At 39.1% G+C, this 18290-nt stretch overlaps 1 protein-coding gene across 3 annotated transcripts in view; it reads left to right on the top strand.

Annotated features, from left to right (window-relative positions):
* The window catches only part of CDK17 (cyclin dependent kinase 17), a 147375-nt gene that overhangs the window by 104789 nt on the left and 24296 nt on the right, over positions 1-18290 (top strand). For all 3 annotated transcript variants that reach the window (XM_072655635.1, XM_072655633.1, XM_072655634.1), the window contains exons 5-8: positions 961-1086; positions 13474-13530; positions 14709-14823; positions 15270-15364. In XM_072655635.1, the coding sequence (XP_072511736.1) occupies positions 961-1086; positions 13474-13530; positions 14709-14823; positions 15270-15364 (393 nt within the window). The remainder of the gene's footprint in view (positions 1-960; positions 1087-13473; positions 13531-14708; positions 14824-15269; positions 15365-18290) is intronic.

The raw sequence follows: 18290 nt of genomic DNA, 5'->3' as shown, positions 1-18290 counted from the left end.
AGAGTCAAAGATGTCTTAAGAGTTTCACAAAAGGGTGGTTTGGGATGGACAGCTGGTTTGGGGGAGAAAATGAAGAACTCCACTTTGGACATAGTGAGTTTCATGTGGTGGTTGAGTATGTCTGTGCAGTAGGACTGTGGACCTGAAGCTCAGGTGGAAGGGAGGGCTGTAGTGATTAGCTGAGGTGACACTTGGAGCCATGAAGTGTAGAACTGAAGTCATAAGACTTGTGCCTCTACACACATTACAAGTCATGTGGGCCACATTTCTCCAGGCCTTCTTCAAGAAGGAAGCAAGGGCTCAGTTGGGATAAAGCAGCCCTCAGCAGATGTTATCTGTTTTCCTCTTCTTTCTCTTCCCACCAGGAATAATACCTTATTCTTATGCCTACAACCTTAATAAAGAATACCTCAGTAAAGCTCCCCAGTGCCATCTGCCTAGCTTCCTAGCCAGCTTACTCACCCTCTCTCTTCATTCCTTCCAGTCCAATTCAATAAGCATTTATTAAGTACCTTCTGTATGGTAGGCAGCAGGCAGTGAGGTGGCACAGTGGTTAGAGCCCTGGGTCTGAGGTCAGGAAGATTCATCTTCTGAGTTCAGATCTGATCTCAGACACTTTCCAACTGGGTAACACTGGCCAGGACCTGAAGACAGGAGGTGGAGGGAGTAGCTAACAGGCTATTTTGACTGGCACAGAGTCCTTGAAGGACACTAGTAAAAATTAGAATGGTAGGTGGAGGTTGGAGTAAAGAGGGTTGAATTCCAGTTCATCCTTCTCACTATTGTTTGATGAGTTATGCCCCTCCTCAGCTCAAAAACTTTCAGCGGCTAATAGCTGTTGAGGTCTGAGTATATTGTATAAAACCAAAATAAATGTCTAGCAGTTCATCACTAAGAAGTCCTGAAGAAAAGCCACAAAGAATCTGTTTTTAAATTAGAGTTTTCTTTATTTTCTTTCAGGATTTAAATAAGCGATTGTCACTTCCTGCAGACATTAGAATACCTGACGGTTATTTAGAAAAGCTGCAGATAAACAGCCCTCCATTTGATCAGCCAATGAGCCGACGCTCTCGGAGAGCTTCCTTGGTGAGTTTTCAAAGGATCCCTTTTCCCAACAGCAATCAAATTTGCCTCTGACTTCCTAGGAATAGAGATTTCAAAATGTCAACATTCTCAATCTAATGAGAACTAGTGTGGCCTAGTAGAGAGAGAGCTGGCTTTGGAGCCAGGAGGCTTGAGACCAAGGCCTGCCCCCAACACCTCAGTGCTCTGTGACGAAGCTGATAGCAGCTCCTTGAAACCTCAGGTGGCCGAGAAGGTGCCCACTTGCCCTGGCAGCTGGGTAGCTTTCTGCTTTCCTACACTAGAGCTGGATTGACTGGTGTTTCTATATATCTTTTGTGCAGCTTCTCTGGCCTTTTAGGTTTATTTTAGTTCCTTGGATGTGGTAACCATATATATGCACAATACTATTTCAGAAATTAAACATATTGCTATTAATGTTATGTTTAAATTCTGTGGAATTTAAGAAATTTTCTTTGAGTCTTAATTTAAAATGGTTTATTTATTATGCACTGTTAAAGGCATATATTCATCTTTAATTTCTGATTTTCCCCATTAATTTTGTAAAGAAATTTGTACATATGTGTGGACTGTGCTTTCTCCCCTTAAATCTGATTTGTGTAAAACCTGATCAGTCTTATAATGAGCTTGTTCAAATGTGTATGTGTGTGTATTTTTCCCCCCAAAGAGCTCTCATTTTAGGAGTATGGCTTGTGTTCAGCCCAATATGAGTTTTACTAGAAATTCTGCGTCTAGAGCTCTTCTGGAGAAATCATGACTTCAAATTTGTATTACATGGGTCTTGGTTTCTGTTTCTAGAGAACCAGGGAAGGAACCACGTTGTAGGTTTATAGAGTGCTTCCAGGCCCACTTTCTATTTTCTGGTTTTGATGCAGGTGGCAAATTTAGAGACTAGAGTAGGTTCTGTCACTAAATAAGTAATTGAAATCCTTTTTATATGGAATCCAAGCCAGATTCCAAAATAAACAGCATGTTCTAAAAGCTTCACCAATACAATGCAAAAAGATTTAGAATCTCTCTCTCTATTTTTTTTTTTTTTGACCATAGCACACAAATATTAGTTTGTCTCCTGCTTCTAGCCTCTGCTTTGTGTTCTTTCTGGGGCCTAATAGAAGAGAATGACCCCAGGTCTGGTAGGAGCATTTGACATTTAAGGGAGGGGATGAATTCCCTCTATAATCTAAATATGCTTTGATACCAAGGCAAGTCCATGAACTTAACCCTCTCCAGACTTCTTAAAGCTGAGTTGAATAGATATTTCTCTCTGACATGTTTTTTTTTTCTTTTTTATGATTTCTTATTCATTTCATATAAACTACTAAATTTCTTGAAATTATTCATCAATTATTTCACACACCCCAGTCTTGACTAACATATTTAAATGAAAGTTTGCCATGATTATGTTTTGTCTCCAAGGGAAAATAACCATGGCTTTTCCCATATCTTCTCTGTGGTCTTTTCTGTCTCATTTGTCCTATTTGCTAATGGTAGCTAGTTTTTTTAGGCTCCTTCAAGTGGGTAGACCCAAGTATTCAGCTAATTCTACCAATGACATCTAAATGCAGCCCTACTTTTTTAAAAGTTTCAATGTAAACTTAGTAACCATCATTAAAAGCAAATAACCAAAAAACATATGAAATCCAGGAAGAAGCATTGAAGCTGACTGAACCATTTCCGAACCATACTGCCTGTGCTCTGGTCAGCATCCTCCTTCCTGCCCTTCCCTCTCCCACCAGAACCATCCAACTCTGAGTCAGGTCAGCCTCCACTTGACTTCTCAGGCCACTGCCTCCTCCTTTTGAGTTCTCCTGTAGTCACTTCTCTTTCCCCACTTCAACCCCATTAGATGGAAAGCTCCTGGAGAACACTACTGATAAAGTGTTGGTCTTCACTAGTGTAGATTTCCTTATTGGTGAAATCCCATGAATAGATCAAAGTGTTTAATCATGTCACTGTTTCATTTAACCATTCGTCAATGCTGGGCCTGTAATTTGTTTTCCAGGTTTAATAGTAGTTTTTTTCTATTGCAAATGTCACCATTGAGAAAAATTTTGTACTCCTTATCTTATACCCTCTAGAATGACAGAAGCAGGAAAAAAGTGATAACAGTCCAAGATATACGGTACCCTGGGAAGGCAGGCATACTCATACATTGATGGGGCTACTGCAAATATGTTGGAAAGCATTGATTCTGTTGCTAGCACTTTTACCACCAAAAAAAAAAAATCATGAAAAGAAAAAACCAAGACCTATTAGTGCAGCTAAATTTTGGTTGTATTGGCAAATATCATGGTAAATTCGTTTATTTTTTTCTATGTTTGTTCAAACCAACCAGATTAAGTAATATTCATTGCCTCCTTCATTCCTGTCAAAATCATTTTTGAACATTTTATGTTCAAGTCTCTTGTTAATATCCATGTATTTGCTACATTTTCTCATTGCTGTAAAAGATATTTCTTTTTCATTTCTTTTTATTTTGGGTGCTAATATATAGAAGTATAGATTGTTTTCGTGGATCTGTCTCTTATCATTACCCCCATATTTTGCTCAGTCTCTTAATCTTGAGCTTAGTAGTTTGTAATTACCCTCAGTGTCTTACAGATGCAGGGCAAAGAAAGATCCTGGAACTTATGTGGCTGGTCAATGGAGGTCACCCTGCCATATTTGCACTTCAGTTCTCAGTGGAATCAAGGCTAACACTTTTTAATTGTGTACAAACTATATCTTCCTGGTGGAACTAAACTTCTTCAACAATAACAGAAAAAGTTGTTTCCTGTGGACAGGGGTCTGTTTGAAGCTACGAGGATGAAAAAAGGAAGGAAAAATAAGCTCACCCACGTGGAGACTTACATACATTCTGCTTGGGCAGAGATGCTCTGCTTTGTCATTCATAGCCTTTTTACATAGTAGATTCTTTTAAGTGTTTGCAGACCTAAATTGTGTTGTTCTAGGTCACTGGCTAAGGTTGTAAACTCAGTTCATTTCATAAGCTTTTCAGGATAAAGGAAGAATATCCCCAAATTTCCAATGCATTCTGCTTCAATTGAAATGCCAACCAGAATGTTTCATCAGAAAACACAAGTGCAACCTCCTAGCATTCCTGATGGTCTGGATGGTCTGGCCTCAGGGTGATTATTCCTTCAGGTACAGAAACTCTCCAAGTTCACCTGCTAAGGCCCAGGTGGCAGGTGATCTTTGGAGTTTTGCGTCTTTATGCATCTTGGAGTGTTTTTAAGATTTAGTGATTACTAGCTTATTAGAGAGACATTAACTAAAGAACAGAATGTCTCTAAATACCACATGGTCAGGTTTCCTTTCTCCTCAGCCTTATAGAGTTGCTGTAAAGATGATGCTTAAAAAAAAATCTAACTATAAAGTTTTGTTTTAAACTTTAAATTAATTAAACTTTAAGTAAGTTTAGAAGGACCTTATAAATCATACCTTGAAGGGTCAGTTAATTCACAAGCCTTTGTTAAGTACCTGCTATGAGGTGCTTGGAGTCCAAATGTAAGAGGCTGAGGTAGAGAGAGAGAACATAGGCAGGAGGACAGCCTTCCTACCTAGGCCCTGAGCTAGGAAGGGCAAGAGTCCCTCCTAGGTTGTATACTCAGTGGCTGGAATAATTGTGGTGTCTGTTACTGAAACAGGAAAATGGCTGTGACAGTTTGAGTGAGGGAGGGAGATAATGAGTTTTGTATTGTCTCTAATGAGTTCGAGGTAACTATGAGGGAGCTCAGGAGGCAGAAGTGGAACTCAGGATAAAAGACAAAGTGTAAATCTGTTTGGGAGTCATCAGTTTAGAAGTGATAGTTGAATTCTTTTGAGAGCTGAAGAGCACTAGTACAGAGAGAGCTGTCAGCCATGGACGTGGGGATGTGGACAGTAATCTTGTCAAGATTGGTCCGATCAGGTAGGGAGGGGAAAACCAAGATGGACATTGTCTTCAGCAGTATGAAAGCTGCAGAGATGTCCAGAAGATTGAGGACCCAGAAAAATGCAATTGGATTTAGCAAGAAAGAATCATTAGTAACCATTTCAGTTGAGTGCTGGAGGTGGAAACCAGACCATAAGAAATAGAAAGGAAGTAGAATCAATGAGCATAGACTTGAGTTTCCTGGAAATTCAACTACGGGAAGGAAAAGTGATGTAGGATCAGTGAACAAACATTTGACTCACATTTACTCCGTGTAAGACATGTTGTATCCCCTCCTTCCTCTCCTTTTTTTCAGCTTCTTTTTGGGCGACATTTTCCTTCATTGGACTGTTCCCTCATTGGACTGTTGACTCCTTGGATACAGGGACTGCCTTTATATCCCCAACTCCTAGCACAGTGCCTGGCACATAGTAGGCACTTGATCAGTGTTGATCTGCTGACCAAAGGGAAGCAGTCCCTGCTTCCAGAAGATTTCGTTCTTTGGGAGGGTCCCAGGAAGCTTTTTCAGGGAAGAGATTTGCACTTGTTTCTAGGCAGCAAATAAGTGGATGAGGAAAGATTAGGGAGAGAGAAAGAAGGCTTAAAGAGACAAGCTTACAGAGGGAAGGGGTGAAGAGAATGTATCCTGGCCAGCCCCAGTGGGGGAGTGGGTGTAGCAGGCAGAAAGGCTGAGCCAACGCCTTTGAGAAGCAGGAGAGTGGATCATGCTGAGGGGACTTGAGGGTGGAATTGGGAGAACATTCCGTAGTTGAAGATGTTCTTTATTGGTAAGTACTCAAAAGGTTTAACTGTGGTATTGATAGAAGTAAAACAGCAGGTGAAAACAAAGGTCTAAAACTTCTTTCTATGTCTCTGGTACCAGGGACTTTATCCAAGATTGAGAATTCTGAGTAATTTTAATAAGGACTAACTTAGACTACTAAAACAATGGATTTGAAATATTAGTTTGATTTGTTCTAGCTTCATGCCAGATATAAATGAAAGACCTAAAACTTATCATTTGCAGCTTCTATTTTGCTCTGTGATGAAATTAAGGAAAACAGTGCCCTCTAATGAATTTTCAGTGTATTGAGAATGGAACCTTAGATTGCTTGAGGCAAGGTTGGTTGTTTCCCCTTCCTTGCTTTAAATTGATTGTCGTAGCTTTGGTACCTAAAATGAAGGTTGCCGGCTGTGTTTTGGTTTGGGAGGATGCGCCTGTTACAAGTTCTGCACAGTTCTGTGTTATGTTGTAGGACCTCGATGTCCAGGCTTGTGCAAACTGAACCTTAGGTTTATGGCTAGAGTTGCAGTGTATGGATACAGCTATTGATATAGCTTATTGCTTCTGGTTCTAGATTCAACTTGAACTTTTTGTAAACTGCTGAAAAATCATACTTTAAAAGACTGAGTATTAAGTTTATCTTTTAAAAAATTAGTATTGCCTTTCTCCTGTAGTTTATTGGTTAGGATCAAATATGTATTGACAACTACAGTATTATATTTTATATATATATTATATTTTATATATATTATATTATGTAGTTATATATTATATTATGTAATTCCTACATAAGCTGAGTTATTACCACATAAGATGCAGGGTTCAGTGGTTAAAATTTGTGTGGATATGTTTTCTTGTTTTAAAAAGGTGGCTTTTAAAAAATTACACACTTTTCTGAAATAAGATATTATCTTCTGTTAGAAGACAGGATTGGTGAGGCCTGAATGGTTCAGATCATCATTTACTTACCCCTAGCATGGAAGGAATACTCAGCAAGGATATGTAGCATTGGTTGAGTTGAGTTCGTCTTCTCTGGCTCTTAGCCAGCCATATTGGAAACACTAATCAGTCCTCAAGGAGACCTCCTGCCTTCTTGTGGTCTGGCTTTTGAACTTAGGCCACCAAGAAACTATAGTTGAATTCTGGTGATTTCCGTACCTTTTAAGGAAAAATTAATTTAACCCAGGTGGCAAGTATTTTTTCTTTCCACTTCACTTTGCCTTTTAAAACAAGGTACATCATAGAAACTACATGCAACTCCCTTATGTGGGATGATTAAGAAATGGAGTATTTTGTTAATCAAATGCCTTGATTAATAATTGCCACACATACCTAATTATCTATTTTCAGAATATCTTAATGTGATAAAAACATAACAGTGCTCATAAATGTTATTTTTCTGAAGAGACTTCAAGATCTTATAGTTCATCAATTATTTGGTACTAGTATCTCAGTTAATAGACATTGATGGTGGATGGGCCAGATAAATACTTGTTACTCTTGACATAAAATGGAAGTGAACATTTTTTTTCAAGTATTAAACCAAGGACTAAAGACTGTCAGAATGTATAGGCAGACGAGTCTTAAATGGAAATGAAGCGTTGGCCATAATTCCATCTCATATCCAGTGGAATGTATGTAAATGCCAGGTATGAAGAGTATGACTAAAGTGATGAAACTTGATCACAGAACTTTAGATTTGGAAGGGACCTCAGAAATATCCTGGTCCAAACCTGAACCTGACCAAAAATGACCTCTAGGGCAGAGCCCAGATGGGTCATCTATGTGTCCCACTTGTACTTAGGCATCTCCACTTGTAGAGGAGAATGCCACTTTTCATTTCTCTTCCTGCAGAATGGTACTACAAAGCTTTTCCTGATCTCAAGGCCAAGTCTGCCTTTTGGACACACATTATTTATCCAGAATTGTTCCTTGTTCTTCTCTCTGGGCCAGCCAGAACAAGCCCTTTCCTTCTTCTTGGAATTCAGATATGTGAAAACAGAGATGTCATGCCAAATACTTTCCAGGCTAAATAACCTCACTTTTTTTTTTTATAAGTCCTTATATGACTTGAAGTCATAATTGACCTTCCAGGGGGCCTTTTGGACACCTAGAACTTCCTAAAATATTGTGCCCAGATATGGAAGAGCTGTCATGTAACCTCTCTAGTTTTGGACATGGCCTCTCTTAATGCATGTATTAACTCTCCTGGCTTCCATATCACGTGGTTGCAGTCCAGTAAAACTGTGTGTGTGTGTGTGTGTGTGTGTGTGTGTGTGTGTGTGTGTGTGTGTGTGCGCGTGCGTGTGTGCATGTAGCGGGGGGGATTCTTATAATTTTGCAGTTAATTTTTTTGAATCCAAGTATATTTCTCTTGCTTTCTCTCTTTTATTCTCTTCTCCCGCCCCCCATCTAGATATCCATATAACAGTTGCACTGGGTAAATTTCCATCTTCCTCTATGTCAGTTAGTTGTTCTTACAAACTGATTGATAGAGTTACGTTTTTTTTATTTTTAACAAATGGGTTCAAAACTCGTCAGTTAACTGTTCATTTGAAAGATTCTTAAGTAGGTTAGAAAAATTACATCTCCAGGTTTTCAAGTGTATAGATATGAGGCTTTTTAATGGAAAACCCATCATCATTTAGCAACAAAAGCTTAATTTTCAAATGTCTTGCTAATAATCGTGATGACTTCATGCTACCATTAACCAGTATTTGAGGTACACCACACAGAAAGGATGTGAGGTTCCTTGCCACCTTGTGTAAATCTATGTTTTAAGTCGTGTTGTTTATTTCCATTTTGGGAAGACCTACAGTCAGAGCTAATTAAATTGTTATTGTTTTTATTGGTAACATGGTCAACCAAAAAGTCCATACTAGGAGAAGTATTCACACTGCCATTTTCCTTTTTGTGTGCTCAAATTCACATTATTAAAAATCTCCAATCCATGGTATCCTTCTTTGCAGGAGTCTTTGTAAGCTATGTCTTGACTTTTGTTCCATTAAAACTAGTTATCTACAAATTGACTTAACACAAGTAAACTTCAGTCATGATATTCTGTGGGATGCCATCTTCCACAACTGTACAATTCCAACTCGTCCCTCAGGACGTGTCGTGTGCCAAAAGTGATATTTGGCCATCTGATTAATAGACCAAATGAGGGCACCAGTATCATTCTCTCTATTAAATTTCATTTGTACAACTTAATTTCTATTTTAAGATAAAAATACACCAACATGGAAGTTGTAATATTTTCTTCCCACTGCCCAGTGGATCATCTTACTCACTGCACTTTGGAGAGAGCTGCCTTAAACCAAGAATGATTGTGTTTTCACTACCTGTAGCCAAACCATTCTATTATATCTAGTTATTTCCCAGCAGCACTTCTGCCATGAGAATGAGACACCAAACTCAGGAGTTGCTTAACACTTAATTTTCCCACCTAGTGCACAGAATTGGGGAAAGGACAGTGATGACATCTCACCAGCTTTGGTCGCTGCTGCAAGAAAGTCATAGAAAGCCTCTACTTAACTTGTTTTGGAAAACTGCCTTTCTGAACTTATTTGAAACTGCATAATCTTGTTCATCTGTCTTCACAACTATGGGACAAAACTTATTTCTTTAAGAACCATTTCAACTGTGTGAGTGTAGGTTCCCCCATGGAATCAAACACTCTCCCCTGTTTTTTACTTAATAAAACGTGTTGGACTGCACCACAGGAAGGCTGGTGGTGCTGAGCTGGTGTCATGTTTGTGGATAGTTTTAAAAGTAAAACTATACGCAACATATAGATGTAAGGAATGAATGGAACTGATTCTGTCAAGTTGGGCAAAACTTGAGTTGCTTATACCAACACTCTAGTTTCTGTGTTCAGTCAGAATGACATTTCTTTAGCTTTGTCTTCTGGCTCTTGAATATTCTAAGGAGAGAATGTTAGTAAGTTGATCATTCCTTGTCTTGTTGGTGGTTTTGTCCTATTGAACAGATAACTTGCAGAGAATTATCATACTCACCCAAATTTGCAGTTTAGGCTTTCATAAGTAAAATATGATGGTTTATTAAACTTCTGAAGATGGAAAAGTTTTTCATCTTTATGGAGCCTGACAGGTAACCACTCATGTTGCAGAATTTTATAAATCAGCAAGACCCTTTGTCTTCCCTATTTTTTGGTTTGGGTGGGAGGTGAGTGAAAGTGCCACTCACTTCATTTAATAGCCCACTGTTCACATCTAAATTCAGCGTTACGAGTACAGCACAGTGTTTTCTTTCCATTTCTGTAGCCTGTCAGCAGATTCTGATGATGTCACTGAATTCCACTGTGAGGGGGCTGGAAACAGGACTGACTCTTCTTGGTAATTTTGAATATTTAGATGTAGTTCTTCTGGTTAGCGGAGGAACTGTATATATTCACTTTATTGGATGTATTTGTCATTAGGCAGCAGTGATATTTCTGTCTTTATAGACCTGAAAGTGTGTGTGTGTGTGTGTGTGTGTGTACGTATGTGTGTGTGTGTATGTATGTGTGTGTGTGTATGTATGTGTGTGTGTGTATATATGTATATGTATATATATATTAAAGCAGACTCCACCATTTAATCAGGCAGTTTTTATTACGCTGAGGGCTTATGATATTTTAAGTACATAGTTATTTAAACAACTTGCCCAGAAAAGTCTTTAGGTTTCTGGTTATTAAGAAGGCTTTATTCTTTCCTGTTTTTCTCATAGTAGGTGATCAAATCTGGCTAATTTTTTACCGATAGTTGTAACTTTCTGATATTTCCCAGTTGACTTTTAATACATTTATTGAAAGCAACTCACAAGGCCTTTTTTTTCTGTCCTGGGAAAATTAGAGTGCACACACATGTGTGAAGTCAGGCACCTGCATTCTCTAGTGATAGGTGTTAGACAGATCGATTCACCGTAATCATAGCTCCCATCCATGGTTTAGCTGCAGCATTTTTTAAAATGGCATGCAGGCTGCAGAAAGGAGGTGTATGTCTACATCTATGGGACATGCACAAAATGCGTCTCCATATACAAGAGCTACTCCAGATCAGGTTGGCATGATCTACCATGCATGGTAGGCTGCGTTTGATGCCTTGTGCCTTTTGTGTCAGTGGAAATGAAGAGCCTTCACCATGATAGGAAGGACTTACCTGTTAGATCTAGTTTCACTATATTGATTAACAGAGGTACTGGTTCTACAAGGAAAGAATCTAAGCTTTTTTAGTAATGCTATCTAATATCATGTGCAACACTAACCTATAGTTAGAAGATATATTATTGGATAAATCTGCTTGTGACAGTTTATTTTTCTGAGGGTAAGACAAATGCACTCTGTATTTATGATTCCTAAGACTTTGCTCTAAAAGAGAGATAGAGTATGTGATTTGGTTTTCAGTGGGGTTGAAACATGAGTGACAGCCATATTAGCAGTTAAATAATGCTGTAATCTAGAAAGTAGTATTGGAAATTGTTTTCTAATTTGAAATTTTACAAAAGTCATTTTGTGTTGGATATTCAAAGTATTTCTCTAGGTGGATGTATGAACGTTAAAGTAGCCTAACTGTGAACATTATTTTCTGCAATAAATATGCCCTGTTGTGACAGTTTTGCAAAGAAAAGACATTGAGCCTCATGCTAATGAAAGTGAGATAACTTTTACTAGCATGTGGCATTTTTCAATACTCTGTTTATGTTTTGTGACCCTGGAAAAACCCATAACCATGTACACTTTCTCAATACTCTATATTGCTACGCCATAGAGGAAGGCAGACATTTTTTAATGTTTATTTGAAGAGAGATATGTTTATTGAATTCAGGCTGCCAGTGGTCTTGATTCCAAAGTATGAGGGGAAGGGAGCATCCCAGTGGCAGAGGGTGCTGCTCTACCAGTAGCAGAGAGTAAGACCTGTGAAAAAGCCCCTGGCTGTAACAATTGAGATCATTGGTAACTTTGGAGAGAGCAGTTTCAGTGGAAGGAAGATCCTGAAAAGCAGATTTTTGAAGGGCTGTGAGGTGAGTGAGAGCCATAGGTGAGCGTGGAGAGGCGGGGTCAGTTGGGGGAGGACACCAGGGTATGTTTGTAGGCATCAGGACACGAGCCATTGTGGCTAGGGAAAGATGGGTGATGAGGGGCAGCTTAGAAGTGTTGGGGGTGAGAGAAGTGACCCAATAGAGCATGAGACCTTGGTGAGGAAAAAGGCCTCCTTTTCATCAGAGCTTGGAAAAAAAGGAGAGAAGGAGGTAATGTCCAGGGCTTCTGAGGTATAGAAAGTAGGGGTAAAGAGCATTCTCATAGCCTGTGTCTTCTCTTTCCTCAGGGAAGTATGAGATAAGAAGCCTTCTGGAGGAGACTTGTAGGAGAATAAAGAGTCTTCTTTGTATAGCATTGTATTAGCTGTCCAGGAAAAAAGTACTTCATCCTCCAAAGATGATGCAGCATCATTCCTGACCATTAGATAAAGTGGTTTTTTTTTCACCTCTAGTGAACCAAAGAGATTGCAATAGATGACCTTGACAGCCTGGCCTGGTTTATAGTCTTTTGTGAAACAAGATTACAGTTTAAGGAACAGTTACTTCCTCCCTGGCTCCTTTATTTTTATATAAAAGAAGCAACCCAGTAAAGCTCTCTAACTTGCTCCCTTCACAGATAACCACCAGTGCCTCTTCTGTTAACCATGAGCAGTTGCTAGAAGGCTGTTGAAAGTCCTTGATGGTCAGGTTTCAGGACATCTCTTACCCTCCCTCCCTGCCTGCCATCATCCTTTCCTTTGCCTGGGAAAATAGAGTTATTGCCACTCCTGGATAATGAGATGTTGCCATTAGGTTATGGAATCCTTTTCCTTTCTTCTGTTTATCCACATTTTTTCTTTTCCCACTCTTTCCGTATGACTTCCCAGCTCTTTCTGAGCTTGAAGCTTTCCATGTCAGCTGCTTTGGGTTCCTCCAAGTAGTGGATGTCTAATCTATTGGACCAATCAAAGGAATATCTGGGTACCCCCTTTCCTAAATCCAAATACCTGAAAAAATTGGGCCACATAAAAGAATGGGAAAAAAGGGAAAGAGTTTTTGAAAGCTTGTGGATTCTTTCCATATAATTCTTGCACATCGCTTTTTCTAGAATTAGACCCACATTCTTCAGTTTCATTCATTCATTGTACAGTTTCCTGAGCAGAGGATGATCTTCAGCATTGGCCGTGCTCCATATTTGTTGGTATAGACATTGTAGCACTTTCCTTCTGGTTGCTGGGAATGCCCTTCTCCTGACGAGTAAGGAGTAGTTGGCAAGGTGGTAGGCAGGGGGAAGTGCTTTCTTTGTATTCCACATTATGGTCAGAACAGCAGGCTCTGGCATTTGTCTTTGTAAAGACCTCATTATCTTGAAGACAGTTTGCTTTTTTCCAAAGAGCAGCCATCTCAAAGAGAACATAATTTTGTCTTGACTAAAGAATATTATTTAAGTACCATTTTATATAAGATGTAGGACAGTTTTAACAGTGATTTAATTTGATTTGACCTCTTTAATGTTTCCATGCCTCTTGAATTTAACCTTGTAAATAGCTGCCCAGGAAATTAAATCGGACTAGACTGCTGTGCTCATTGGCAGCATAACGGATTATCAGAAGCAGCAGAGAATATGATGTTTTAAGAACAAATGTTAAAATTCATGTTTCTGCTCTAATTGTAGTCGGAGATTGGATTTGGGAAAATGGAGACCTATATTAAATTGGAAAAGCTTGGAGAGGTGAGGAATTCACATATAACTTGCTTCTTTTCTCTGGTTATTTTTTTGCATTAAAAAGCATATTTTACCATACAAGTATCAGTTAGCTTATCTATATTAAGTCACTTTGTGCCTCCTCCTGATTTTTAAGATTCTGTGTTTCTATATATATACTTAGACAGATTTTGCAAAAAATTATCCTAGACAATATGTCATTCCTAGTTCAGTTTTTCTTTTTGGTTTGCATTGTTCTGTTTAGATCCACATATTTCTATATATTCACATTTTTCATTCTTTATGGGGATGTGATATCTATCACATTGAGGAGTACACTAGTCTATTTGACCATACACTGCACATTGTAAAAGAAAAAACCCTATTAGCGTTCTATTTTTATCACCCTAAAAAGAATCCTTCCTTGTTAAAAGACTGTACATTGCCTCTCTTTTCCTAAGTGATAGATACTTGGTGATATATAAATGTGAGATTGCTTTTCCCTCAAGGGAAGAAATTTATAATGTTAAAAAAACAGATCCCAGAATGAGGGCAGGATTTGGCATCCTCATAATAGTCTTTATTGAAATTTCAAAATACTGCTGACTTAGATATAAAATTTTCTTTATTAGTTGAATTAGAAATTTTAATGAAAGGGTTCTCTATGCCAGCATGTGAGGAATAGTAAAAAGCGTGACTTCAAGCCCTTGAGATTTAAAGTGGTGCCCTGAGTAATAAAAGCACATGTCATTAGGATGTAACAGCAAAGTTACTGACTATTAATGAAATTATAAAGCTCAAATCCTAAACATGGTTACCTGGAACTTTCCACCATGACTGACCAGTTTCAGAAAAACCTGACCTCTCATGGTGAGTGAACCAAAGAAAAGTGTGCACTTAGTGGATGGGAACACCTTTAGAGCCAGAAAGAAACTAAAAATTAAAAGGTTCATGTAGCATATGTTTGATTTAAATGTACAATTAGCTAAGTATTAGGAGGGTACAGAAGCACTGCAGCTAGGACTTAACACATCTTGTTGGCTCATTGGGAAAAGAAAGGGTAAACATACTGGTGTTTTCTGTGTAGAATGAAATCGAGCCTGGAAATACCCTTAGAGGCCTTTTCCAGTCTATATGCTATATGGCATAGATATAATTTCATGGGTTTTCCTGGTGTGCCATTTTCTTTTTGAATGTGATCCTAGGGGACCTATGCAACTGTATATAAAGGAAGGAGCAAATTGACAGAGAACTTGGTAGCATTAAAGGAGATCCGCTTAGAGCATGAAGAGGGAGCACCATGTACAGCCATAAGAGAAGGTATGACGGCTTCTTTTGTCATGAGAAATGAATCCTTAGCATGCTTCTTAGAACTGTACTCCTGGAGCTTGATGATGTACAGATCTCATGTTCTGTGAATGAAAGGGCTGAGATGCAAAAAGAGGAAACAATTTAAAGGTCATCTTCCATCCTTTAAAAACATTTCTGAAAACAAATGTCTAAATAAATATATTTTATTAAATCTTATGACTGTGTAGTTCGCAGGTTCTTTCCATGACTGTATCAAAGCACTCTTGGATATGGGATTGTATTGTTTTGAAGTCAGAATCTTACTATTTAGGTGGAGTTGACTTTTTTTAAAATTAAAGCCTACATTCACTTCAAATAAACTCTTATTTTAAATCAGTTTTTAATAGCATATTGAGTAATTTTTGATCCATTTAATCCCACATAGATTTTAATTGATTTTCCTTATTTTTTCCTAGTTTCATTATTAAAGGATCTAAAGCATGCCAACATCGTTACGTTACATGACATCGTTCACACAGATAAATCCTTGACTCTGGTCTTTGAGTACTTGGTAAGCATTATTTCCTTTATTCTGTTCTACTTTTATCCTATTCCCAAGTGTATTCCATAGGAAAAGAAGCTCCCACACAGTGACATCAAACATTTAAGTCCATCTTGGGGAATGGGGGAGAGGGGAAGGGAGCAGTTACAAATAAGATACAATACCTCCCTCAAGGAAAGAACGTGCATTTATCCAAATAGCTCTAACAACAAGGGACAAATGGATAACGTTGTAAGAGGTAAGAACAAAAATCACCTGTAAGGTTTTTTTTAATGGTTAGAAATGGAAATTCTAGGAACCTTTGCTGTGTTTCCATGCCACTGTGTATGTAGGCATGTCTTGGTAGGAGTGGGGATGTTCTACAAATGTTAACTCCTTTCCATTTTATTATTTCATGTTTATTCCCTCACCCGCCCAAAAGAAAACCCAAAAAGGCAGTGTGAGGAGTCTAGCTCAAGGAAAGACTTGGTCACTTTCTGTTGTAGCATGATACTAGAAGGAGGACTGAGTTACAGGCCACTGAGCACTGATGTTGGACCACTTGGTAGAAGAGTGCAATGTGTTGAGGTTATTTTCCATGCCTTTATGCCAGGGGTTAAAGATCACTTTTGGTCTTTTGAGTTTCATACTCTCCCCCAGTTGCTGTTAGATCTTTGTTATAGACACTTGAACTGCATTGGGAAGCATAGGCATTGAGGCAGTGCTCTGGCACGTGGAATGTTTTTCTTTTTCTTTTTCAGTTTTCTTTTTCTTTCACTTTTTGGCTAGTCTAGTCACAACTAAATCAGATGGCACAATTGTTGTCCTTTCCAAAGTCTGTACATATGTACTGTTGTATACAGACTGCTTCTTTTGGACTTCAGCTGTTCAGTTCACTGTCAAGGATGTGTTGTGGTGAAGATCATAAGCCATCTATAACCTTAGTAGACAAGCCGCAGAGTTGCCTAAGCCTCAGAGATGCTCCTAAAGTAATGGCAGTTTGACTAATAGCCAGAAATGTTAGGGGACTGTCTGATATCAGGATAAATCATCAGTATGATACAGTAGCCAAGGGAATACAATGCAGGCTTGGTCTGCATTGAGAAGCCTAGCACCCAACAGTAAGACCGTCTAATGGCCTTGCTCTGCTCTGCTGGTCAGACCTCATCTGCAGTATGCTATCCAATGTGTCCAGCAAAAGTATTCATAGATCCATGTATCTTCAGCATGTGAATGATCATTTTCATTGAAGTGGTAGAAGCAAAATGTAGACAAGAGCCATTTTGCCTGAAATCAAAAGTTCTCCACAAACTTTATGATAAAAAAGGCACAAGACTGAGTGTCATTGTACATGTGGACCTTCCTGCCTAATCCTGTGGGCTATTAGCAGGCTTTTTATAGTAACTTCTGAAATATCTTCAGCCATAGAAATGCAGTCATATTTATTTAAAAGAATTAGTAGCCTCAGAACCTAAAACTGAATTAAATTTGAATATGTTTAGTCCCACTAATCATGCAGCTTTTATTCTGCTACTAAGCATATGTATAACATGGGAAAAGAAGCTTGCTCACATTGTCATCAAATATTTCAGTCCATCCTGGGAAGCAGGGGTGTAAATACCAATGAGGCACGATACCTACCTCCCTTGGGGAAAGAGCAATGTTTATCCAAATAGCTAACAATGAGGGAGAAATGGTCCCCCAGCATTTTTTAAAATATTGTGCTTGGGAACATGGTGAAGATGACTTCTGGCTGGGATTTTAGCTAGGCCATATCAAGATAGGTAGGATTCTGACAAATTGGTAAAAGAGACTATTTTGAAAAAAATTCATCGAGACTAGAAAAACCCAATGTATATTTGGCTCCAGGAGGGGGCCTTGTAAAGGAAATAGTGGGGGAGGACTCGGAGATTTCTGAGGAATAGAAAATTGAAAACAGAACAGAGCCAAGAACTGGCCTTCCATAGTTAGGTTTAGGGACTGAGAGGAAGAGGAACCTCAGAATGTGATAGAGAAGACTGAAGGAGAAGCAGAGTGGAACATCAGAGAAGCTGAGGCAGGAGACATTTGGAGAAGAGGAAGGGTCAGCAGAGCTGCCATGGAGGAGGAGAAGTGGAGAAGAAAGAAGACTGATTGTTCTAGTGGAAGTAGGGGGCAGATGACAAAAGGTGGAACACTTGGATACAAATGCCCCATCCCACCTAGCAGGTCTCCTCTAGGTGGTATGAGGAAGGAGAGCCGTTTGTCACCTGAGAGGAGCAGGAGCAGGGGCAGGGGACCCCAAAAAAATCAGTCTTAAAGGGATAGTGGGAGGTGATCAGGTAAGCACATAGCAGAAAATCCAGTTGAGGATTACCAAACAAGAAGGAAGTATGATGGGATGACTTAGCCTAGGGTATGACCTAGGCTCCTGAGTCATTAAATTACTAGGACAGGAAGAGCCAGGACCAAAGGGCTAGAGCAGGCCTGTGTAACATTCAGCCTCTGAGAAAGGATTTTGGCCCTCAAAAAATGTAGAGGATGTATAACAGGCCTGAACAACATACCTCCCCTGGCCACTTGGGTAGGCCCCAAGTGACCCTCAGGCCATATTGTCGAGTAGGCCTGCAGGAGTCACTTAGGTGACCTGGAGTGCTTAGAGCAGTTCACTTTGGCAGTAGTTATTGAGCACCTGGTGTGCCAGTCACTAGGAATACAGAGACACATTAAAAAACTAAGCCATGGCCTCTGAAGGAGCAGAAATGCCTACTTTCCAAAGTTTGACAGTAAATAGGAGAAAGATAGAACTTCACCCCAGAGTGGTAGCAGGTCAAAGGAAGGTGCTTTAGGCTAGAGTAGCCTAAGTAGATATAGCTGTAAGTAGAGGGAGAGGAGCAGTTATTGAGAGATTCTGAAGATTCAGAAGTAAGAGGGGATAATTGATAGAGTAGAGTTCCAGAAGAAGTGGAAAGGGAAG

Source organism: Notamacropus eugenii, chromosome 3, assembly GCF_028372415.1.
Source record: "Notamacropus eugenii isolate mMacEug1 chromosome 3, mMacEug1.pri_v2, whole genome shotgun sequence".
Lineage (NCBI taxonomy): Eukaryota > Metazoa > Chordata > Mammalia > Diprotodontia > Macropodidae > Notamacropus > Notamacropus eugenii.
This window is presented reverse-complemented; position numbering and strand designations above follow the sequence as displayed.